This window comes from Halichoerus grypus, chromosome 7 (assembly GCF_964656455.1).
Source record: "Halichoerus grypus chromosome 7, mHalGry1.hap1.1, whole genome shotgun sequence".
NCBI classification, from domain to species: Eukaryota; Metazoa; Chordata; class Mammalia; order Carnivora; family Phocidae; genus Halichoerus; species Halichoerus grypus.
In genome coordinates, this window is record NC_135718.1 from 108,082,441 (window position 1) to 108,107,474 (window position 25,034).

General features: G+C 35.5%; 2 protein-coding genes across 5 annotated transcripts in view; one reads left to right on the forward strand and one right to left on the reverse strand.

Annotated features, from left to right (window-relative positions):
• RALGPS2 (Ral GEF with PH domain and SH3 binding motif 2) overlaps positions 1-25,034 on the forward strand; it is a 157,570-nt gene that overhangs the window by 90,868 nt on the left and 41,668 nt on the right. The window lies entirely within an intron of this gene.
• On the reverse strand, positions 1,767-24,461 carry ANGPTL1 (angiopoietin like 1). Of its 2 annotated transcripts, none has more exons than XM_036120924.2 (5): positions 24,153-24,461; positions 17,815-18,660; positions 5,923-6,116; positions 4,224-4,494; positions 1,767-2,462 (listed from the first exon to the last, which is right to left on the reverse strand). In XM_036120924.2, the coding sequence occupies exons 1-5, from the start codon at positions 24,160-24,162 to the stop codon at positions 2,275-2,277; spliced, it is 1,509 nt and encodes a 502-aa protein (XP_035976817.1). In that variant the 5' UTR covers positions 24,163-24,461; the 3' UTR covers positions 1,767-2,274. The 2 variants fall into 2 exon arrangements, with proteins under 2 accessions (XP_035976817.1, XP_077934153.1); XM_078078027.1 differs by lacking the exon at positions 1,767-2,462 and adding an exon at positions 2,599-2,730.

The window sequence follows — 25,034 nt, forward strand, 5'->3', positions numbered from 1 at the left end:
ACATTTGTTGATCACCTACTCTATGCAAGGCGCCACGGCAAGTGTGGCAGAAAGTACAGAGATGAATAGTAATAATCTGATAGCCAGAGTCTACAGAGTCCTTACTTACGTCAAGGATTATTATTCTAAATGTTCTACCACATGTATTTATTTACATAAATTTTCATTTGATTTTCATAGTAACCACGTGAGCTAGGTACTGTTTGTATCCTCATTTTATAGGTAAGAAAACAGAGTATAAAGACCACCCCAGGTAACGCAGCTAGTAAATTGGTAGAGTTAGGCCACAGACCCAAGCAGTACTGACTTTAGAACTTACCCTTAGCCGTCATATAATTCTGCTGCTTATTCCCTGCTCTCTAGGAACTCCAGAACAGAGCTATATCGTGTCTGTAAAGGAGAACAGAGTGGGCCCAGTGGCCAGGACAGTTTAGCATTCAGCCCAGTTTTCTAGTTTGTATGTGGACTTTCACATCATTCTAGTTTTAATAATATAATATTCCTTTTCTGTGAAAATTCTGTAAGACTTGCCTTTGTTAGGGTTTTGGATGTTTAAGTGAAATGCTGTAGTTCTGTCAATAAATGGAATGCCCTAGGAAAATTTTATTCCGGTAAGATTTGATATAACAACTAGATGCCTAATTTGTCCCAGAAATCTATTTTTTTAATAAGATTTTTAAGATTTGTTTATTTGAGAGAGGGGGAGAGCATGAGCAGAGGAGAGGGGCAGAGAGAGAGGGAGAAGCAGGCTCCGGGCTGAGCAGGGAGCCCAATGGGGGACTCAATGCCAGGACCCTGGGATCATGACTTGAGCCAAAGGCAGATGCTTAACCAGCTGACTCACCTGGGTGCCCCATCCCAGAAATCTTACACCAGATTTTTTGTTGTTGTTGTCCTGGGGTTGGTAGGAGGGACTTCAAAACCATTTGAAGATGACCGTAAGTAAAAAAAAAGAATAATAATACTATAAGGTTTTGATGTTCTCTTTCCTTCTTTCACCAGAATTTTAATTTTAACATGTGACAGGAAAAACATTGGTTATGTTGGTAGGCATGAGTTGTTCAAATGGTCATCTTCAGTTCTGATTGGGTTTTTCTTTTTGCTTGAAGCAAAAGTCGTGAGATCTCTCTAAAATTTTAGTTCGTGAATGAATTAAGGGAAGGCCATCTGTAACCAATGAACATGTTTCTGGAAGGAAATTATTGCAGAAGGTTGGTAATAAAGTTGTTAGATCCAAAGGTGAGTAAATGACACACACACCATAAGATGGAATAAGCAAATTGGACCAGCCAAACCCCTGTGGATTCTGCTCTGAAGCTATTGAATCTCAGTTCCTTGAAATTGTATTAGTCCCAACCGTCAGTATGTGGTAATGCTTATAAAGCTCTCCAAGCTTTCTGACTTTTGAATAGCAGATTTGGGGGTAGGGTGAGCAGAGAATTAATAAATAAACTTAGTTATAATTCAGATCTGAAAATCTTTGGCTTACTAAATTTTTGTAATAACAGTATTTTGCTGATACAACTAAACATGCATTTCAGGAAATTTTGATGTTCAGCAAATCATATGAAGATGATATTGAAAAAATCATTTGTATATTTCTATTTTTGTAAATTGACTATTTAAATATTGCATACATTATTTTTGTTTTAAAAATACGTATTTTAATACCGTGGGTCCTGTGGGTCACTTAATTCTTTTGGGAAATCGGCATAAAATATGTTATAAAGAATTCAGATCTAATCATTTCATGTGAAAGGCACAAATTCAATTTGAAATAACTTTTATTCAATGCAAAATATATTTTCTGTTGGCAAAACTAGAGTTTTCTCTAATTTCCTGTCTATATTTTTATAAATAAAATGTGTTACTTGGCTTGAAATCTTAAAATTATTTTTCTGTTGGAAGTTAGAGCAATCTCAAAGTTTTTAAATAAGTTGTTCTTGAACATGTATTCAGTTTTGATTTAAAATAAAGCTAAGATTTGTTATACATTGTGGCAAATATTTACATTTTATAAAACAAACTTTGCCTGTATTTAATCAATATAGTTTTTAAAATAACTAGGGTTGTGGGTACAAATAACCTTCTGCAGTATATTAAGGAAGATGAAACTACATTTATAAATCCCCTTTTACAGTTATGGTAACATTCGTTTTAAAAACTCTATTTGTAGCAATGAGTTGTGCAAAACAATATATATGTAACATTTACATTTTTAGGAACTGAAAAATACAGAGTTCTATGTCATTTAAGTTGGAGACTGTCTCTCTCTCAGTCAATAGGCTTGATCATCATCTGAACTGCTCTCAAGGAGTATGACCCGCCTCGATACTCAGCCCAAAAGATTCCATCTTGGTACTTGCTTCTGTAATGGCCTCCTCGGTACCATACTCCATTCAGGTTAGAATGTGCGCAGGCGTTGTACCACCATCCTCCTTTATGAAAGTGGGCACAGTTCCCTTTGAGGAAAAAAATAGAGATATCAAAGTAAAGGATTTTTCTAAGTGTGGTACTCTGCAAACCATCAAAAACTTATGCTACCTTTGGAACGGTTTAATTTGAGTTTTTCTTACTGGTTTCAGTTACCTTTATCTTTGTGGATTTGTTTCTTCATTCATTCTGTTACTGTTCCTGAAGTGTCAACTACTTGAAATATCACTTGAATTGCCTTTATCTTGCCCTTTGCTTGTTTACTACATGCTTTTTTTAATTAAGTGATTCAGTTTTCTGGGTAGCAGGGTAAATAAAACACAAATGGCATTTGTGAGAAAGAGGGAGAGATTGGAGAGATTGGGAAGGAAAGATACAGAGTTGCTAACAGTAAATTTGGGAAAATTGAATTCTTAAAATAGCACAAAATAATATAAAATAGAATAGCACTCAGGTGGTCAAATGTGTTTCTGTAAATATGGTGAATACTTCGGTTATATCTCTTCCTTTTTTCCTCTTTTGCCATTATAAGATAGGTTAACGTAGAGACCTATGTGCTCCTGGCCAAGATACAGCTGAACAGAAAAATAGATCTGTTTTCAGGAGGGATATCTCTTTATCAGGGCCACAAACCTGGGTTAAAAAGTCGAAAGTAGGGCTTCTAGGTGGCTCAGTTGGTTAAGCATCTACCTTTGGCTCAGATCTTGATCCCAGGGTCCTGGGATGGAGTCCTGCATCCGGCCCCTTGCTCAGTGAGAAGCCTGCTTCTCCTCCCCCTCTGCCTGCTGCTTTCCCTGCTTGTGCTTTCTCTCTCTCTGACAAATAAATAAAATCTTTTTTTAAAAAAAGGTAGAAGTATATGAAAATTAATGTTGGGTTTTTTTTTTTTTAGATTTTATTTATTAGAGACTGCATGCACACGAGCAGGAGGGGAGGAGGTGCAGAGGGGGAAGCAAGCAGGGTCCCTACATGGAGCTCAATCCCAGGACCCCGGGATCATGACCTGAGCCGAAGGCAGATGCTTAACTGACTGAGCCACCCGGGCACCCCAATGTTAAGAGTTATTATATCTGGATTGCCTAACTGATTTTAAAGAGGATATTAATTTCCCCTCTGAATAAAGCTTTTTTGTTCTTCCTACCATATGTTGCAGTCCTACTGTTCCTTCTCATGTGGATACTAAGAAATGCCTTTTTCAAAGCCATGTCCCCAAATGGCTGGCCTCCTTCACTCCCTTCAGGTCTTTATTCAAATGTTACCTTCTCAAAGTAACCTTTCTCAGCCACTCTGTATAAAATAGCACCCATCTAACCCCCAGCTGCTCATCACTCATTTTTCCCTCACTGGTTTTATTTTTATTAGAGTACTTGTCACCACCTGACAAATCATTTTGTCTCCTAGAGAGTAAGCTCTAGAAGGGCAGGAACTTTTTTCGTTGCTGTATACTTAGCACCTACAGCAGTGCCTAGCACATGGTAGGTGTTTAGTTAGTAGTTGTTATGAATTTTAGGCATTAGAGAGTTTTCTTGCCAGGTGAATGAGTTTTTGCTTTGTTCCCCACCCCCAGGTTAGAATGATAGAACTTTGCTTTTCACAGAGTTCATTCACACTTTGGGATTGCCTTATAGAAGAGATACTGACCTTTCAGCAGCTTATGTAACCTATGACTGAGTCCAAAATTACCTTTATGGAAAGATTTTTAGTAGCATATCCTTTAATAGCAAGGTTCTCTGTAATGCATAGCAGTTAGTGGTTCTACAAAGAATGCACATCAGTTTTTTCTTACTCACCTGCATACATATCTTTATCTCTGTCCAGTGTGGTGAACTGTTTACCATTATGCCACATCATGGAGTCCCCTGCATTTCCCTGGTAAGTTCCCAGACGCAGTCTAAAGAATTCACTTTCAGGTTCCAGGCGAAAGCTGCTGTATTCTGCGTAGACTTTTTTGTCACTCCAGTCTTCTAATTCAATCAACAACTTATAATTATCTTGATTGCTAAGCATATAGATATTTTCCAGTCCAAGCCAATATTCTCCATCAATGTTTCCAAACCCTTTCTGTTAATAAACAAACAGCATGAGGGCATAAATAAGTGTAGAGATAGTAAACTTTTTTACAGATAAGTTTTAAATCGTTGATAACATAACCGTTCACCATTTAAGTGGTAATGTGAACTTCCCTTTTAATGGGTCACCTGATCTTTATAAGCCCCACATAGTCACTTTATTTTGTTTTGCTTTCTCTTAGTTTGTCTGTGTTTATTTGCACAGCTAGCTTCAAACTTTATGGATAAGAAAAAGGCAAAAGAGAATGAAAATTATTCCTAGCTACTAAAAACATTAACTAGGAACTACCTAAATCCCTGAAAAGGATTCCTGATCTCTCTCATACACAAAGAGCCAAATTTTTTTTTTCTGAAAGTATTTATGTAACTGTCCCCTCACCCCAATAGTCAGACAAAAAGGGTAGCTAACATTATTATGATCACTCAATAAAAATGATAGTATTCTGTTGTTAAAACAAATTGTCTTCTTTAGCTCTGTTATAATTAAATATGAGAAGATATAACAGTAATCTTCAGAGTTCCACCTTGGAAAAATTGCAGACTGTTTTTAAAACAATCAATGAACTCTCCTATTTCAGTAAGCATTCACCATGGCAGGTATGCAGCACAATGTAAGGCTTGGTAAACCTGATCTTAACACTGTGTTTTCAAGAAGGTTGTGTTGTAGGACTATTTTCCCCCTAGTTATTTGTTTAGAAATTTATATAACTTTTGACATGGATGTATTAATGTCTCATTTTTAACTGCCAGTAAAATGTCACCTAAAAGTGAGTAATCACGTGACTTACACAATTTTGAATGAAGAATTGACCGTCTAGAAAATACAATCTCCCCCATCTGCCATCCTTAAACTGGAGGGTGTATACCACTCATAAAATTAGCATGTAAACATCAAAATTATTAACAAAAACTAGTTGCTTACTTTTCCAACATTACTACAGCATGGCTCTGTATGACAGTCCAGGTGTACGTTACCTCCCAGAAGCACCAGCGTCTGGTGTTAGCAGTTTAAAACACGGGGGATGATTATCAGAGGGAATCAGTCCTAGAGAAAGGGTCATTTTTTGAAGTTCTGTAGTTCATATTATTGCTTAAATACAGTTGCTGATGGGTACAAACATGGTCATAAAGAAAAAAGCAGCTGTCTTTTTAGAAAATGGAATCAGCAGTAGTCTTTGCTAAGAATTAAATATATGTAAAAATCATCCAGACTGAAAAGGGGCAGTTTAAAGGATATCTTCGGTTTCCCTTTTACCTTTTAATTTTGACCTTAAAACTGGAGATGAGAATTACCTTTTGACAAAGGTAGATAATGAAAAATATATGGGTAGTTATTTTTAAACTGTGTTACTTATTGCACGGAATGGCTACTCTGAAAGAGCTGTATGTTCCACCTCTGAGGTCTCAATCACTGATTTACCTTATAATTTTCCCAATTTCTGAAGAAGTTGACAGAGCCATCTGTTCTTTTCTGAATAACAGTCCAACCCCCAGGATCCAAACTGTTTTCACACCATAACTGTATTGGTCCATTGCTGTTTTCAGGTTTAATCATATAAATCCCACTGACTGAATGTCCAGCTTCTTTTGCATGCTGACAGTCTTTGAATGGTCCTATAATTAAAATATCATTGATTACCAGGAAACTTAATAGGAACAGGGCCATATTAAAATAGTTTTTAATCAAAAGTCTTACCTTTGTATCTTTCTTTACAGATATCACTTTTTATCTATTACATACACCACACCATAAAAGTTAAAGAAACTAAATAAAAGGATTACCCCAGTCCTACTATATGGAAAATTAACTTGTTTCATTTTCCACTGTTCTTGTGAGTTTTTGTCCATATACATAGATTTTTATGTTGTCATAATTCTGACATGCATAGAAAATTGGATTCTGTCTTTTAACAGAAATTTCCATGGAACTACAGTCTTCATTCTGGCGCTTTTAGTAGCTGTAATCTAAATTTTTAACATTGATACATCACTGTTTATTCCTTTGTCATTGGATATTGAGGTTTCATCTGATTTTTACTATTATAAAAGTATGCAAAGTGTCGTCTTATTGGCTTCAGGTTTTCAAATAATTAACTTATAAAAATGCTGTGGGATTGATCTACTGGATCAAGAGGGCGTGAACACTTTTATAGCTCTTCATAGTGCCCAGTTTACAGTTTCCAAAATTTGATTTCAGTGGAACACACTAGTCCCTTGAGGTACTTAGTGAAAACGGTCTACCATGGTCAAATAAGTTTTATTATTGCTAAGTATTATATTACCCTTTTGGAAACCCACAGTGTACATGCACGTATGAAAGATTAAGAAGCCCTGAAATAAACCAGAGTTCCCCAAACTTATAGAATCTGTTAGCTTTTTCCCCCATTCAGCAGTCCATAAGAATACACTTCAGGAATGTTGGCAAAATGCCTTTCTAAAGAGTTGTATCAATTTATATGACTAACAGTAATTTTCTTATTTAGTCTACACAATGACCCTGTGATAGTTTACAGATGTTCTATAGATGAAACAGTTAACTAGTCTAAGGTCCTTTATCTTAGAAGGTAATAAACCCTAGACTTAAATCCATTTCTTTCTAATCCCAGGGTCCATGCTCTGAGCTGCTGGCTACATTTGCTCTTACGTTGTTTCATAGTTTTATGGATTCCCTCCCTATTTTTTAATACACGAGTAAGTTCTTCATATCTTTTAAAATGATAAAACATTTTATGAAATCTTTTGTAGAGGATCTGACTCTTGAACTTGTGATTTCCACATTTTTTGGATCTAAAGAAAGATTGCTTGTAAGTTTTACTGAACATTCTTTAGTTGCACCATTCTTCAGTGTTTTGATCCTTTAGTTTTTTGTAAGCATGTGAAAGTATTAAGTGATTCAGAAATAAGAATTATCCTGCAGATCTTTTAGAACAACAACAAAAAAAGTGTAGAAATTCCAGTTGTCAAATTTTATATTTTGCTAGAAATATTTAAATTTTGACATGTGCAACTTTTAGAAATTATGTGAAAATAGAGTTTAGTCAAGTAAAGCTCATTCAAGAAAAATCTCACTATATTGATAATAGGATTGTTGAAATTTTGAGAAATGTGTTATCTATACTGTGCCAATATATATACAGGATCCCTTTTGGGGTAATTGGGGAAGGATTCATCTCACTAAATAAATAGTTACACAATTACATCATTAGAAGGGGGTCTTAGAGACTGAACTCTTCCCTCTAGGTTGCTCCTTGAGGATGGAGACTACTTTTGTTTTTCTTCTGACTTCACATTATCAGTGTTTTAACTGTTAGCGGGCTATCAGTCATTTTTTTTTAATTTAAATTTAATTAATTAACATCATATAATGCATTGTTTCCGGGGTACAGGTCTGTGATTCATCAGTCTTACACAACACCCCAGTGTCCATCACCCAGCCATCCCATCCCCCCCACCCGCCTCCCCTCCAGCAACCCTCAGTCTGCTTCCTAAGATTACTAGTCTCTCATGGTCTGTCTCCCTCTCTGGTTTTGTCTTGTTTCATTTTTTCCTCTTTTCCCCTTTGTTCCTTTGCCTTGTTTTTTAAATTCTGCATATCAGTGAAATCATAAGATAATTGTCTTTCTCTGATTGACTAATTTTGCTTAGCATAATACCCTCTAGTTCCATCTACATCATTGCAAATGGCAAGATTTCATTTTTTTCTATCAATCAGTTTTTAAGTAAATGAATTAATTAACTTGCCTTCATATTTTAAATACAAGGAAATTGAAAACCACACACAAAATCAAAAGATGATCTATTTCTCTAGCCCACATTTTAATGTTTTGTTGATATTTCTCTGTTTCAGACTTTTTAAAATTATAATACAATGACTAAACACTACACAATAGTAAAAAATTTGAGAAACTGTAAAGACTTAATGCTGTCTTTCTTGGGTCACATTTATTTTAGGTATTGAATTTTTTAGTTCTAGAGTTTCAATTTGATTTTTTTTTTTTTTTTAAGTAGACTCCATGCCCAGCATGGAGCCCAACACAGGGCTTGAATTCACAACCCTGAAATTGAGACCTGAGCTGAAATCAAGTCGGGTGCTTAACTGACTGAGCCACCCAGGCGCCCCTCAGTTTGATTCTTTTTTAATAGTTTTTATTTCTCTTCTGCAGTTTCCAGTCTTGGGTTCGTTATGAACGTATCCTTTAAGCTAAAATAACTACTTTAAAAATTCTTGTCCCTTCTGTTTCTAGTTTTCTAAGAGTTTTTATCATGATGGGCTTTGGATTTTGTCAAAAGCTTTTTATTTATCTACTGAACTAATAGGGTTTTCTTTTTTTGTTTGTTAATAGGTAAATTCTGTTGATTATTTTTTGATGTTAAACCAACCTTGTATTCCTGGGATAACCTTGACTTGGTCATAGTGTATTATTGTTCTTAAGTATTGCTAGATTTGCTAAAATTTTGTTGAGAATTTATAGTTCTGTATTCATGAGGATATTGGTTAGTCTGTGAAAGCTTATAAATAAGCTGTGATAAATATAAAAATAACATTTTGAGCTTATCAGACTGGCCATAAATTAGATCACATTCCATTAAAATTCAACGTGAATTATTTTTTATTAATCTACCTTATCAGTTACTGAATCTAAATTACAAAGTATTCAGAACCTTTAACACAGTACTTGGCAGAGTAGTCATCATCAGTAACTTAGTTGCCTTCTTTTCTCCTTTGTTGCTGTCCCTGACACACAGCAGTAGCTCCTTTAGTAAATATATGCTTATTTAATAAATTTAATATGGCTAATCAAAGATGAATGTACAGTCATTTCTATTGTAGAAAATAGCGTATTCCTGAAAACCTTCATGTTCTGTAAAATCTTGCACCAAAAATAACAGCTGATGTTAGCTGTTAAATACTTTGTATTTGGCTGTTGACCTTTGTGGCACAAAACATTAATGTAGCTTGGAAAAACTCCAAATGAACCAGTATGACCTCTTTGTTTTACTGATACTCTTCTTTTTTACCAATCCCATTATGAGCTACTAAACATTTCAGAAACGTACAGTGTATTCAATTCAGAGAAGGATAGAAAGGTTGTAGTTCAGATAGGATGAAATTTATAGAATTTTAATTTTATGCGTGGGAGTGAAATAGAAGGAAAAGTGAAGTCTAATTTCCAGGTCCATTCTTAGATTACTTTGTGTGATGCATGGTAATGTAGTCATTTGTTTACTCATACAACTCCTCCTGGCAAACACTGTATCTTTTGGTTGTCTATCCACACAGGTGAGGCCCACTTAGACACTCAAATATTTGTTGAACTAAATGATTCCTGGTAGCCACCGTGGTTCCCAGAATTTCCTCAGTTGTACATTATTTTTTCCAGATGTGTCTTTTCTGCATCTACTATAGGCTAGAAAATTTTAGGCTCAAGGGGTAAAGAAACAACCATAGAGTCAAGTAGGAAGTGGGGGAAGTGGCAAGTAAAGAGAATTGCATGACAATATGACAGGTATTTTGATGGAGTTCTGCAGGGCACATGGGAACACGGGCCAGAAATAGCTAACCCAGATTGGCAGAAAAGAGATCAAAGTCTACCTATATGTAAGCTGAATCTTGAAGATTGAAGAGGAGTTAGGCTAGTGGGGGTCAGGAGTCTGATCACGGCCACACACGAGTCACCTGAGCTGAGGGAGGGAATCAGAAGAGAGCTTGATGTTACAGAGGAGCTACAAGTCTAGTACATCTGAAATGTAAATGGCTAAGGGCGGTACTTGGAGCCCTTGAGGTTGGCTGTAGAGTTCAAGCTGATTTTCTTCAGTGTAGCCAGACTTTTTCTAAGTTGTCACTTCCAGAATAGTCAAGGGTATCTGAGGCACATTGCTCTTATTTTAAACTCTATTGTAGTTAATGCACACGTGAAGTAGACTGGTTGGAATCCACATAAATATTTCTCTCATTTCATAAATTTGCTTATTCTATAAATGTCACCTTTGTATTGTTTATTTTATGAATGTCACCCTTGTAAATGTTTGCTCTGCACTCATTCGACTATAGTTTTGACAATTTACATTTTATATTTAAGTATATGTTCAGCAGTTGGACTTTCATTAGGTTATTTGAATTGCTGTAAAATGTTTAGAAACATCAAGGTTTTGAATGTTAACAAAGAATTTGTAAAGTAGCATTTGTTTTCTGCTATTTAAAGGCCCTTGGATATTTAAGCAAATTGGAAAGTGCTGGGCTTTCTAAATCCTGCTTTCGTTTGATAAGACTTCATTTTAGGCAAATTTAAAATGATCTTTAATTTTCAACCCACTTGTTTGTGGTGGGCTTCATATTTGCAGTTTGGATGCCTGTTAGACTTAGTTGATCAAAAGGCTTAGGAATATTTAGTTGAAATCCTTTTCCGGAACATGTGTATAAAATTAGTAGTGCTTTTAGCTACTTTTTCCTCCTCAGTAAAGATAATAAATATTAGAATGTAGTATTTGTATTTATTTTTATAAATAAACCATTAACCTGTCTTAGCCAGTGTGTATTGTTGATCTTGGCAGAAATATTTTTTCATTATTACTTGAATATGTTATTTACTTTCTGCTTCAGAGTTAGATTATAAGACATTCTTATATTAAATGTTTTACTACTTTTCTCTACTATAAAAATCATTGCCTAATAGGAATTCTTAAATGACTAGTAGAAAAGTAACACCTTTGTTTTTGAGAGGTCAAATTTAACTTGCAGGTTTGCATATTATTAGGAATAAATTAATTGACATGTATCAGAAATTTGTTCATAATGGTGCACATAGGGTATAGACTGGAAGTACTTTTCTTTTAAAATAGGAATTTTATTAACCTTTTTCTTGCATTGAGTAATCTTGAAATAGTCTTCATCTTTGTTGACACGCAATTAGACTCTTTTCAATGCAGGAAACTGGAATTCTGTACATTGAATTTGAAGGCCCAGTGTCTCTCTTCCTCAGTTTATTTGATGATTTAAGTTTGTATAGGTATAGGACTAACAAACTCCAGTTAATAGATCTGATTCATAGAAAGAAAAATATTGACCAGTCATGCCACATTATTTCCCAACATGTATTTTTCATTAAGAACCTATATTTTGACCAGAACAGTGGGTTAACAAAATTTCTTTCATACTTTATACCTTTACTCAGAACCATCTTTAACATACCTGTCTTTTTTCTGTAAAGCAACTGTTTAATTGCTTAAGTTAAAAGGTAAAACCCTCCCTTTTTAAAGTCATTTATTTTCTTACTTTGTCCATCCTGTGCTTTTTGTGACAGGAGAAACAGGACAAAAAAGATAATCAGTTTAGAGCTTTCAAATAATTGGTCAGCAAGTAAAATCTTTCTGAGAGGTAAACTTTTTAATTGGGTTGTGAGCTGGGTATAAGATAAATATATTTGACAACATTTCAGAATGGGAAGTTTGAGGCAAATACTTTCTGAAGCAATAATAGATTCTTCTAATAATATGGATTACTATGTTTATTAATCTATAAGTTTCAAATGCAGTTTGCATCCCAAGCTTTAATTTTTAATTACAAGAGTTTATCAATAGTTTCCCATAACTGTAACAAGAGTCCTATTCCAACAGCCCGTTTTTATCTAAGCAGTCTTTAGTTTTTCTTTTTTAAGTGTTAATATAAGTATTCCACCGAAACCAGTTGTGTCTTTAAAATTTACCAATAAGAAGCCTTATAAATACTTGAAAATTAGCTTATCCACTGAAAAGCATATTAAGTTTCTAATGACTGCTTTTCAGGTTTAACTTTTTAAGGTTACAATTTATGTCCCCATACATGGCATAGCAAGGCACATATAGGGAAGGGCACAGAGAAATGGAATAATTGGTGGTCAGACCATACACAAAGCATGTTTATGTGCGTCACCTCATTTATTCACTACAGCAATCTTTCTTACAAAAGAGGCAACAAAAAAGTCTTGCCAAAATCCAAATTTCCTGATACTCAGATCTATGCCCTAACACACTGTGAAGGAACTTTCTCAAGTCCATCCACCTATAAGGAATAAACTTATTTTCATAAATATACCATTTGTAAAAAAGTAATGTTTTGGTTTTTTTTTATAAAACACTAACCCAAAATGCAGCCACTGAATAACAGTTAAGAATTTTATTGATGGCAATTTGCCAGGCGTGTAGTTACATTCCCATTTTGTTTTTAAGCTAGAAGGGAGGGTAACGTTTCTGGAGGTAATTATTTTTAATCTAACAAAAGTATTGCTTTATTTGCTTTAAGTTCATAATAAGTTTTTTTGAGGTGCATTTTTCTTATAACCATTTTAAAAGAAAATATAAAATTGTCATTAAAACACCCTTTTAGAAAAATGATGGTAAGATATATATAACAAAGTTTACCAACTTTATCATTTTTAAATGTACAGTTCAGTGGCATTAGTACCTTCTCTTTATTGTACAACCAATCTCCAGAACTCCTTTCATCTTGCAGAACTGAAACCGTCACCAGCGGCCATTCAGCTTTCTATCTCTATGAATTTGGCTTCTCTAGATACCTCATATTAGTGGAATCATACAGTATTTGACTTTTTCTGACTGGCTAAATACATTTAGAGACGTTAGACTTCTAGACCACGTCCCCACACGTACAGTAATACAGACTTCTTGGTGCCAGAGCATCTGTAAGCACAGCAGGACCATCCATCTTTGCCCCTTTTGTGCAAGTACCCAAACAGCTCAGACATATTTTCCAGTCTGATAATAATATAAACACAGATTTTCACACATTATATATAAAGAAAAGAAAGGGCAAGTTTAATTATTACTTATAGTAATTTATATTTGATAGGAATCATAGAATATTAGAACTAGGACATGATGTTAGAATTGTCCAGTCCAACCAGCACTCATTATACACATGAGAGAACAGATCCAGACAGGCAAAGTCGCTTCTCCAAGGTTAATAACAAAGGAAACAGGTTTTCTTAATTCTGTGCACTTTCCCTTTTATGTTCGCTAGTGTTCTAATGACCATTCTTATAATGTAGCTAATTATGTCCTTGAATATCAAAGACCAATATTTATAGAATAAAATAAGTGAAAAGTTAATGTTTACTTATAACAACAAATAAATAGTGAATAACAGAAGTTATGTCTGCCCTTAATTTTTACATTAAGGATTGGTTAATGGGAATATAAACACCATTGTTTTATTAAAACAAAAGTCTGTTTAATGGGACTTTTATATGCTAAATCCCTAGCATGGGATTTAATTCTGAAATACAGGATTATTCCTGCACTACAGCTCAATGTATAATAAAATCTAGGAACTGATATAGCTCATTTTGTATAAGCATTTTTTAATGTATCAGTGTATGAGTGTGTGAATAATAATTTCTTCGAGAACTGATGATACCATCCGCTTAAGATTCAGCACCCACAGAAAATACTCCATGGTGGTCATCTCCATACCTACATAATTGTACATTCCATCAGTTAAAAAAAAATTCCACACACTTCAGTTGTTTATTTATGTTATATGAATAAACTACTTTGCTGAGAAGTTGTATACATTAAAAGCTTACACAAAACACATACTTTTTAAAAGATCAATAAAAATACATATTTTTTCTTTCTATACCCAGTGGATCATTGTGTATACATCTTTCCTTTGAAAATCAAAGGGTGTGAGGATGTTAATAGTGATCATCATTTACCTAACATAATGGTATTTTAGCCTGTTGTTACTGAGAGTTAGAACAGTATAAATTGAATTAATCCAGTACAGTAGAATGTATTAAAGTACTTTCATGAAGGTCTGTGGAATGAAAACTTTAGGAAGCTCTATAAAAATGTAATAAGTTAACCAACATTTATTTAGCATCTGCAAATGAGATACAATATCCATCCACCAGGAAGAAGCTTACATTATAGTTGGTTATATTATGGTTTTCTAAACCATAATACTCTTAGATGTGTATTTGAGTGCTGTAAGTACATGTAAAGATAACTGATAATTCAACAGGGAATATAAGGAATGTTGTATATATTTTATGTCCCAGAGAAAAGAAATTCATGGAGAGGAGCAATTACTTTAAGCCTGAGGAAGTCAACAAGGGCTCCAAGGAGGAATTGCTACTTTTATTTTATTTTATTTTATTTTATTTTATTTTATCTGAGCCTTATAATTGATAGGCAGAAAGCATGATAAATATTTCAAAGACAATGAGTTGATTGATTTTATTGAAGCAGATCGTATTTGTGAAGGAAATTAATAGAAGGAAAGTTAAAGAAGTAGGTTTCATTTGAGGAGGTATTGTTCTTACCCAGGCTAAGCAAAATTCACATTTCCTATGTGTAATGGGGAACCGCTGAGCAGAAGTGTGATGTGATCAGAGTAGTAGTTTAAGAAGATAGATCTGTTGGCAATATAGAATATATTTTGATGGAGAGAGAAAATGGAGTTAGACTAGTCAACAAGCTATTATACCATTCCTAATAAGAGTTAACATTTTGAGTGCCAGACACTGTTCTAAGCACTCCTCAAGTGTCAAATTCTGTAAGGTAAGTACAATTATTATCCTCTTTTTTACAGATGAGGAAACTGAGGTACAGAGCAGCCCCCCCCCCCAAGGTTACAGAGCTATAATAATCCAGAAGTCTCTATCCTCCAGCTGCTGCCATAGATAACTTGGATCTAAGTTAGAGTTCTGGCTCTGAATAGAAATGAGGGACAAGGGGCACCTGGGTGGCTCAGTCGGTTAAGCATCTGCCTTCGGCTCAGGCCATGATCCCAGGGTCCTGGGATTGAGTCCTGCATCAGGCTCCCTGCTCAGTAGGGAGCCTGCTTCTCCCTCTCTCTCTGCCCCTCCCCCTGTGTGTGCTGTCTCTCCCTCTCTCTCTCTCTCTCTCTCTCAAATAAAATTTAAAAAAAAAAAAAAGGAAAGAAATGAGGGACAAGTCCGTGAAAGACAGAAAAGCAACATGGATAGAACTTAGCTGACTACGTGTGGGGGGCAGGAGGGAAGTAACAGAGATGAGCCAAGCAAATTCAGAAATAGGGAGCAGCATAAATCACAATAGAGAAATCAAAATCAGATGACCCATCAGTCTTACTAATGGAGGTTTATCCTAAGGATATAATCACAGAGAAAGAAAAAGAACAAAGTTATCTTTTAAAATTGCAAGAAAAGTGATTATCATGTTAACAAGAATGGAAAAAAAGAAAGACTTGAAGGTTATTACTGAAATGTTAACTTTTGTTTATTTCTATTTGGATATTCAGTGAAGCTTTTTTTTTTTTTTTTTTAAGATTTTTATTTATTTAAAAGAGAGATAGAGAGCACAAGTAGGCAGAGAGGCAGGCAGAGGCAGAGGGAGAGGGAGAAGCAGGTTCCCCGCCCGAGTAGGGAGCCCAATGCGGAACTCGATCCCAGGACCCTGGGATCGTGACCTGAGCTGAAGGCAGCCACTTAACCGACTGAGCCACCCCGGTGCCCCTCAGTGAAGTTTTTTAAAAAGCTTGTTAGTATTTTCTAGATTTTCTTCAATAAATATGTATTACCTCTATAATAATTATTTCTAAAAGGAAAATGCTAGATTGGGAAAGAGATTATTTTAGGCTTTAGTTATTCATTCACTCATTCCTCAAATATCTATTGTAGTGCTTAAAATACGCTGAGCACAATGTGCCAAAGCTTGATTCTGGCTAGATGTTTGAGATAGAAAAATGAAAACACAGTTCACTTTCTTCCAGAAGCGTACAGTCTAGCAGGAGAAAGACATGCAAACAACCCTGGTGTAATGTGTTATAGAAAATGTGTTCAAGGCATAGGTAGCAGTTTGGGGAAAGAGCCATCGAGATCTGTTTGTTTGAATCTAGGAATGTGTAACATTTAAGATAATATTTTACTTAAGCCTTGAAATCTGCCAGGTTGACAGATAAGCTGGAAGAAGGCATTTCAGGGGAGGAAGCAGCGCCGTGTGAAGTGATGGTAGAACATCCAGATGCGAACATTCAGCATTGGTTAGAATCAGGAGGGAGAGCTCCAGGCAGGAGGCATTTGAGCAGTGGTGATACTTGGAGCCTTGAAGGTGTGTGAGACCTGTAAAATAGAGAATCTTGAGGAAAACTTTTTAAGCTGTAGAAGAGGAAGAAGATGTAAATGAAGGACCTGGAGAAGTGGGAAGAGTCGGAATATTATGATGTGGAGGCCCAAGAAGAGAGATGTGAATGGTCAGTGGTGTCCATTGCTGCAGAGAGATATTTTATGCTATATGCATTTCCAGTCTTTGTTCTGTTTCTTGTTTAAAATTATTCCATAGTCTCTGTGCAGTTTTATGTGCTGCCTTTTCAATAAGTGAATGAACTGTGATTTATTTTTTAATTTTGGGCATTTGGGCTTTTCTTTCCACTCTGAGGAAACAAATCAACCTGTAAAGAATTCAGGAGAATGCCTTATGAGAAAATGGATGCAGGGGTAAAATAAAATTAAAATATTTAGAAAGTTAGCAGTGAGCTTACCAAACAAACAATGGTGGATTATTCATCTTTGTATTCTGGGCACTTAGATCAGTGATCAATAAGGAAGGAAAGAAGGGAGGAAGGAAGGAAAGAATTAAGAAATAGAGCAACGGATATTAAGATCAATTCTAGGGTTTTTTGATACCGTAGTGAAAACTGGGTATATGATACAAATTGTAGTTTGTTTAGCCTTGGAAAATAGAAGGGATACCTTTTCCTCTTCAAGACTGAGGGCAAGAAGCCATGGGTGTCGTGCAGATGTTTTCAAGATAAGAAAGAACAAGGAACCTCGGACCTGAGGAGACATCTCAGTACAACAGTAGATGGTGCATTTCTGAGAGTGGAGGTAAGGAGGAAGTATAATTATAGGCTTAAGGAGAGTGAAAGCAAAATTTTAAATGTTCCTTTGAAAGGAGGAGAATGAGAAGAGCAGCAAGAGGTAAACAAAAGGATTGTTGAGCAGCAAGAGGACCTAGCTGGAGGCGGATAGGATGGTTGTAGAGGTTAGAAGTGGATTGTGGACTCATTCCTGTCTTAATGCTGGTAACTTAGATTGTAAGAATTTGGTTGGAAGGCAGTACTTTCCTCACAGAATACACTGTTTTTAGGAACTCTTAGACTCAGAGCTGAGAGGTGTATTTAAGTTCAATTCTTGATTAATAGAAAACAAAAATGTCCATGTATAATCACATCACCAGGATGAAGAATAAGGGCTTATTATGTGCATTGTTTCATAAACCATAAAACATATTAACCTCATACTTCCATTTTTAACAGTAAGAGGTAACTTACCTTCATTGATGAAAGTTACTGGTGGTATCTTGAAGGGACTTTTGGTGGGAGAAGTTCCCAGATCAGGTGGTGGCATTAAGTCTCTGGGATAACCTGGGTCCCTCTGTATCTCGTTCCCTCCCAGCAGTCCGGGAGTGTACTGATGACTGTTAGGAATGTGCTGCGGCACTACCTGGACGAGAGGGGGAGCCACATGGGGGTCTTGTCGGGAAAATATCTTCAAGCACTGTTCTTCCAGTGAAGTGATCATCACAGACTGGTTATTGACGAGATCAGTCAAGGAAGCATATTTTACCTCTAGTTCCCTGTACCTTGTTGCCATCTTCAACATTTCTGTAGTGACATTGAGGATTTTGTTTTCCAGCTGGGAAAGTTCAAGTGAATTATCCCTCTTACGGATAATCTCATGTAGTAGTTGCATATAGAGTTGAGTAACACGCGAGTTCATGTTACGGCTTTCTTTTCTCAGCAGCTTTACCTCATTGACAATGTTTCCATCTACATCCACCACCAACTGCAGGACGTCTATCTCCCGCTTCTGCCTGGAGAGCACGTCCTTCAGGTTTTCAAGGTCCATCCTGGTGATCATGTCTTTAATGGTACTTGCATCTTGCCCTTTGGTATTGACACAAATCGGCCCTGTAATTTTTTGTTCAGGTACCAGGAATGTGTATGCACATTTCTTTACTTCCTCTTTACCGTCTGTGGCACGAGGGTATCTCCTCTGGGTTATTTTTTTTATTTTGAACTGGCTGCCTCTGCAGTGTCCAGTGCCCATTAGTAGGAAGAATAGCACACTTAGGATCCAGATAAAAGCCTTCATTTTGAAATGAGGTTGTATGAAGTCTTTTGGAAAACAAACCAATGAAAACATAAATAAATAAGCAAATAAATTTTAAAAAGTAGAATAATAAACATGAGCAAAACCCAGGATGTGTCATCTTGCAGTCAAGATGATATTGTTATTAGCTAGTTGTATTATATTGGTGTTAGGAATAATTATTTATATTTGAGGTGCTCCATTAAAAAATAAACAAAAACTAATAAAACCAATGTGCTCCAACAGAATTCTCAGCCATGCAGATTACATTGCCTGCACTTTCTAATTTATCGAAAATTGTTAAATATACTATTTCCTCTTAGAATTTTAAAATGTATTACTGGAAAACTACATTCAAGTGCATGTCTTTTCTTAAGTAAAAAAATAAACTGATGAAGGGAAAAAGTAAAAAGAATTAATTTTAACCTACTTTTAAAGTTAATAATATATTAAAAAAAGGGAGGGGGAGAATTGGTTATCTATTGGTGTTACTAAATTGGGCCAGAATTAACATTACTGATTTGTTAAATTCAACACCATGATGCCTTTGCATTTGTTTAAAATTCAGGTTTCAGAGAATAGCTCTCCAACTACCACCTCATTGTAATGCTTTTTGTTCCTCAGCTCAGTGCCCACTGTGTGCAAAGGCAAAGGGTTAGTGTTCTTGGGTGCTTTGAGACCCTAATAAGACACTTTTCTTACCCTTGAAAAGTTTACTCACTGTCTTAAGACTCTGAAAATGATACACAGTGTTTGTAAAGCATTGATTAAAACATTCTTCCCTAACTAGTATTAAATATTCTATTTATATTTTTAAGATTTTATTTATTTATTTGAGAGAAAGAGTGAGAAAGAGAGAAAGCACAAACAGGGGGAGGCAGGCAGAGGGAGAAGCAGGCTCCCCGCTGAGCAAGGAGCCCGATGTGGGACTCGATCCCAGGACCCTGGGCTCATGACCTGAGCCGAAGGCAGACGCTTAACCAACTGAGCCACCCAGGCGCCCCTCTTCCCTAACTAGTATTAAAGTTAATAGGAGGTGACTTTATTAGCTATTATTTTATATTTATATTATCTGTTTTTAATTAAATTGGCCCTCTATAATAAATATCTTTTTTATCTATCAAATTAAAGACACATTCTTAGATCTCAAACCAGAAAGTTTTGGCATCATATTTTTTGTTTTTGTAGTGTGTCCTTTTGGGATTAGTGACAAGTTTAAGAATGAGAGAATGTTTACAGTCATTTTTGTGGGTAATTGTGTTTTCTAAACCATAATCATGTAAATGCTCTAAGCTTATGTATGATTTAGTAGGTTCACTCATTTTTTTTTAGCAGTTTCATTCTTCTAACAGAGATTCTACCGAACTGTATTGTAGTACAATTTCAATAGTTTTCTGTAACCATTACCAAGGAAAGAAACTCTCTGTAATTAAATATGATTGTTAGAGTTGGAAGGTGCCTTAGAGAACCTCTTTGCACCCAGGTGCCTGTTGAAAGCCAGGGCCACGCAAGTCGGCAGGATTAGAACCAGGTCAGGAATTCAGGTTCCCTGGCTCCTCAGTCAGCGTGGACAGCAGTGGTACGTCTTGCTGGCATGTGCGCTTGGAGTGTTTTTTTGCTGTGACAGAGAGACCCCTGTCCCTCACTGTACAATTTCTGTAGAGACACCAGTACTCGCTCTAAGAACCAAAGCTGCTTCCTTTCTCACAAGTTACCTCCCTCAGGAGTAGTAGCAGTAGAAAACGGGTAAGACGTGCCGCTCGCTCAGCTGCACAAGCAGGCTGCTGGAGCACGTGGCCCACCTTCCCCCTCTGATAAACTGCATGCCTGTTCTGCTGTTTTTGAAGGATGGCAGTGGATACACTAAGAACTCTTCTGTCCCACTCTCCACCCAAGTTCTTGTTTTTTTGGTTTGAGAAGATGGGTTCCAAGTTGTTTATGCCTACAACTAATAATAGCTGTGTAGTAATAACAGTAGTTCATACTTAATGGGTGCTTGGCCTTGTTTTAAGCCCCTTTGCATGTATTAAGTCAATTGCTTGTAACTACAGCCCTTTGAGGTAGATTACTACAGTCCTCATTTTCAGTGAAGGCCTGGCATCCAGAAATTAAGTACCTTACCCAGAGAGTCACACAGCTTCTGAGAGGTGGAGCCAGAATTTGAACCTAGGCAAAAGACTCCAGAGTTGATGTTTTTCTTTTTCATTAACCACTACAGCATATGGCAACATATTCTGTCCTATTTTCTATCACTAATAGCATAACAATCCCTTACATGAATGTAGTGCTTAATGCATGTTAACTATTTGCATTCACAACAACACTGTGAAATAAAACACTCTTTTTACAAAGAAATAAAGCCCCAGAGAAGCCAAAATTAGCACTGAGATTGGATTCAATTCTTCTACTCCTAACTTTTCCAGACCTGTGATTTTTTTATCCTGGTCATGCTGTAACTATGGAGGAGCCCTAACTTTGTGCTGCTTGTTTTTCAGTCTTCCTGGTTTGTAGGTCTTTACACGGACCCATTACTTATTTTTGAAAAGGTATTTGTGAATCGTTTTTGTTAGGCTCTGCTTCCATCATTTTTCAGTCCCAAACTTTTCTGCTGTCATTCCTTTCCCCCTGTATGTATTGTATAAGTTGATAGCTACATATCTAACTTGTGATTAGGAACCCTCCCAAAAAATAAAGGTTCTTATGATCCATGAAATATGGACTCTTTAACAAGTCATAAAGATGACTGCTACTTTTTAAAACCATGTCTCCTTTGGTGTTTTCAAATCAATGGTGTTTTCAAAGTGGAGTGATAATGAAAATAAAGCAAAGAGTTGATGGGGTATGGAAAATTATTTTTCTCTTACTAACATAATCAAGATAGGAGGAATGAGCACAATAGTATTCCATATTTATATCAGAGGCCTTCTGTTCCTTACTGATAAACAAAAGCACACTTGGATGAGTACTTTTAGTTTTTTGTTTTTATATTTTGTCTCTGATGTCAAGAGAAAATTTAGACCTTAAGGTCATCTATTTTGTAAGAAAAGCACTTATTGTACTAGAGTTACCAATAAAAGATTTCTTGTTATATTTGCAGATTCATGGGATTTAGGTATGGTTTATTTTTAAAACTGGGACGGTAAAATGTACAGTATTTCCCCTACCTAGTGAGCTTACTAGTCCTCAGATTCACTCATTTCACTTTAATAATAGAATGGAAATTCTTAGATCATAAAATTATATAAATCTATGAGATAAGTTACCAAAACAAGGGAAATTCAGCAGCTGTCATGAAACTTCAAAACAAGTAGGATTTCATGAACAATATTCTGATTGGAATAGCTTGTATTCCTACCAGACACAGATTTGTATAGGACAACTAAGAACATATAATCCAAGACTGTTATTGTGACTTTACATCAGTGTTTGTCATGAAAGAACAGAGATGTGAAATTAAAATAGCAATAGCTTCACTTTGGTGTGTTCTGCCTTGGCTGTTTGTGGGCTCCTATACGATTAAATCGTAAGATAAATCATTGTGTACCATAAGAGAATCTGACCTAAATATTCAAAGGAGGCAACTAAACGTTTGTTCTTAATATAATTCCTTTGACCTTATAAAAGTAATGACTTCGTTGTCACCTAAAGAAGAATAAGGAGCCACATTTCTGAAGTAGTAGACTAGCTACGTCATGAGTAAGAACTGGTTTTAAAAATACATTTACTGTTACATTCTCTGAAAACATTCTCTTATTTAATATTTTCCCACCACGTTCTGTTTTAAAAGTGTAAGATCTATAAATCTGTGTTACCTCATAAAACCTTCCTGTATATGTTAAAACTTTCCTAGGTCCCAAGAGAATGTTATAAATTAGTTACAGTATACTTAAGTTTAAATCTGTGCCTTTGCTTGGTTGTTTTTAGAAAAAAAAAGGAAAAAAGAAAAAAAGTTGTCCGTGCTTTGGGTTAATTTTATTGGTACTATTTCTCTTCATAGTTGCTAACACTGCCAGCTAGTAGAGAGAAGAAATAAAAATCAGGAGTTACTTCCTTTCCGATGGTAAATGCATAGAGACATTTAACTGGCTATGTCGTGCACTGAAAACAGCATGAGGCAATGACCCTAAATTTATGAAGCATTGAAGATGCCTTAGATACTTCTAGATTGTAATTATGCTCTGGGAAAAGACTTGAGAACAGTCTCACCCCCTCTGAAGAAAGGGATAGGAGTTATCTGTGTGTTTGGGGTTTCAGATTCAGGGCTTGCCTAAGGCTTCAGTAAGAACCGAGGTTTAACGAGGTCCTGCACTTTTCACAGCAAGCAGCAGCGGAAAAGAGAGAAATGGTAGAATTGCTTGGACATTTTATCAGTTTCTTTAAAATATGTTTAACAGAGATCCTCCCAGGATTTAGAGTTTGAATCTTTAAGGAAAAGACATGAATGTAAAGTTGAAGAAATCTGAGCCCTACGATTATTTGCTTGTTGAAGATTCTTACCATTCAGTGTCTTTAGTTTTTAAAAGAACAGAGGATCCCCAAATCATAAAACACTTAAGTGTCTTTGGTGTTTAACTAGTAATTTTATTTTTAAAAGTTTTCATAATACAGTTAAAGTAGAGCAGTGAAAGAAACCTCTTGTATGATTACCAAAATTATGTCTGTCTAAAAATATATATTTTTGGTCTTTTAATCATGTATTTAAGTAATTGTATCTCCTGGGTTCTTATTTTCTACTTTACTGCTGACTGCTTACATAATATTTCTGTCACATTTTATTTTTTTCCTTAGCCCTAATCTGTAAAGTTTTAGGGTTTTTTTTTTAATGTATCAATAACTTTGCTTTCTTAAGTAATTCTAGGTATAGCAGTTTTAATTTCTGTTACCCAAGTTAAATAACTTACATGTAAACCTGGAAAGTTATTTAAAATCTTGAGTTTTTGCAAGAAATACCACAGATATAGCTTAAATCTTTACAAAAATTTCTGCCTAACATTTGGTTATACTATAATTGAGGAATTGTTGCAAAGCCATTCAGTTAATTTTATATCTTTTTTAGCTGTGTTTTGTAGCTGTACTTTAAGATCTCGAACAGTATACGTGACCTGCCAACACACACACTGGAATTGTGTGGAGAGAAACTCATGTTTACAGCTCTTTTGTTTGTATCCCTTTGTTTTTAATCACTGCGTTATAAACCTTACACATTTAATCTGTTACTTGTTAAAATTTCTAGGGTCACTAAAGCACTTATTTTCTGAAACCTAACATGTATGTACCAATGTATAAGCATATATACCAAATATTACTAAATTGAACCTCAAATCATGCATTAATCATCACAAAATACATAATGATCAGTTTTTCACAGAGGTGCAAAAAAAAAAAACTTTTTCAACTAAAATAAATTGTAGTATATTTTAAAATTCTTTGTTTAATAAAAGATTTTGAAATTCCTACAAATGTAAAATTTTGAACATACACAGAATTTTAAAGAAAAATAAAAGAAATATTAAAATACCTTTATGCATCTGTTGATAAAGCAGACCCAGAAACTTGCTGCTCTTATTCTTGCTTTTAAAAATCAGTGTAGAAGTTTGTTCATCTGTGACTTTAATGGCAATTGCATTTTTGTTTTGGACCGTCAAATCCAAGCAGTAATAAGGACCTTCTTTTTCTTCTTACAACACTAATCAATTGAACTTGACAAGCCACCTATGTAATTTTAAGTAGTATAGTGGAAGTTCTGGTCTGTGGGCTGTCTTTAATCCGGCAGAGAAAGCATTGTGGTTTTGCTCTGACTGCCACATGGAGAAGTGCAGTAACCAGCTGCAGCTGACCCAGATTGTATATACAGCACCCTTGAATAGTGATTCCCTCTTTCTCGGTAAACTCAAGTTCAGCCCACATATTACGTCACCAAAAAATTGCTGGAGACTAGGGGGGAAAATCTCCTCCTTAGGATTTCCTCTCCGTAGCCTTAAATAGGGGTGGGGGTAGTGGGATCAGCAGGAGGCTGAATAGCTCTGAACAAGGAGAGACTGTGTGCAGGTTGAAGGAAGGGCACCATCTGGAAACAAACTATCATAGTTCAGCGGGCAATTATAAAACAAACATTTTAGTCTGCTGGCCAGAGATCTTTTAACTTGAATACTGAAAAAAATAGTACTCAATTTCTCAGAAATAGTAACAGGCTGATAAGTTTTTTTTTGTTACAAAGAACAAGAGTTAGACTTTGTCAGGAGGCAGCCACCTAAATAATGTAATACTCTTTATAGTGTAGAAGAATTTTTATTTTTTTATTTTTATTTATTTTTTTAAAAAAGATTTTATTTATTTGACAGAGCACAAGCAGAGGGAGAGAGAGGCAGAAGCAGGCTTCCTGCTGAGCGAGGAGCCCGAT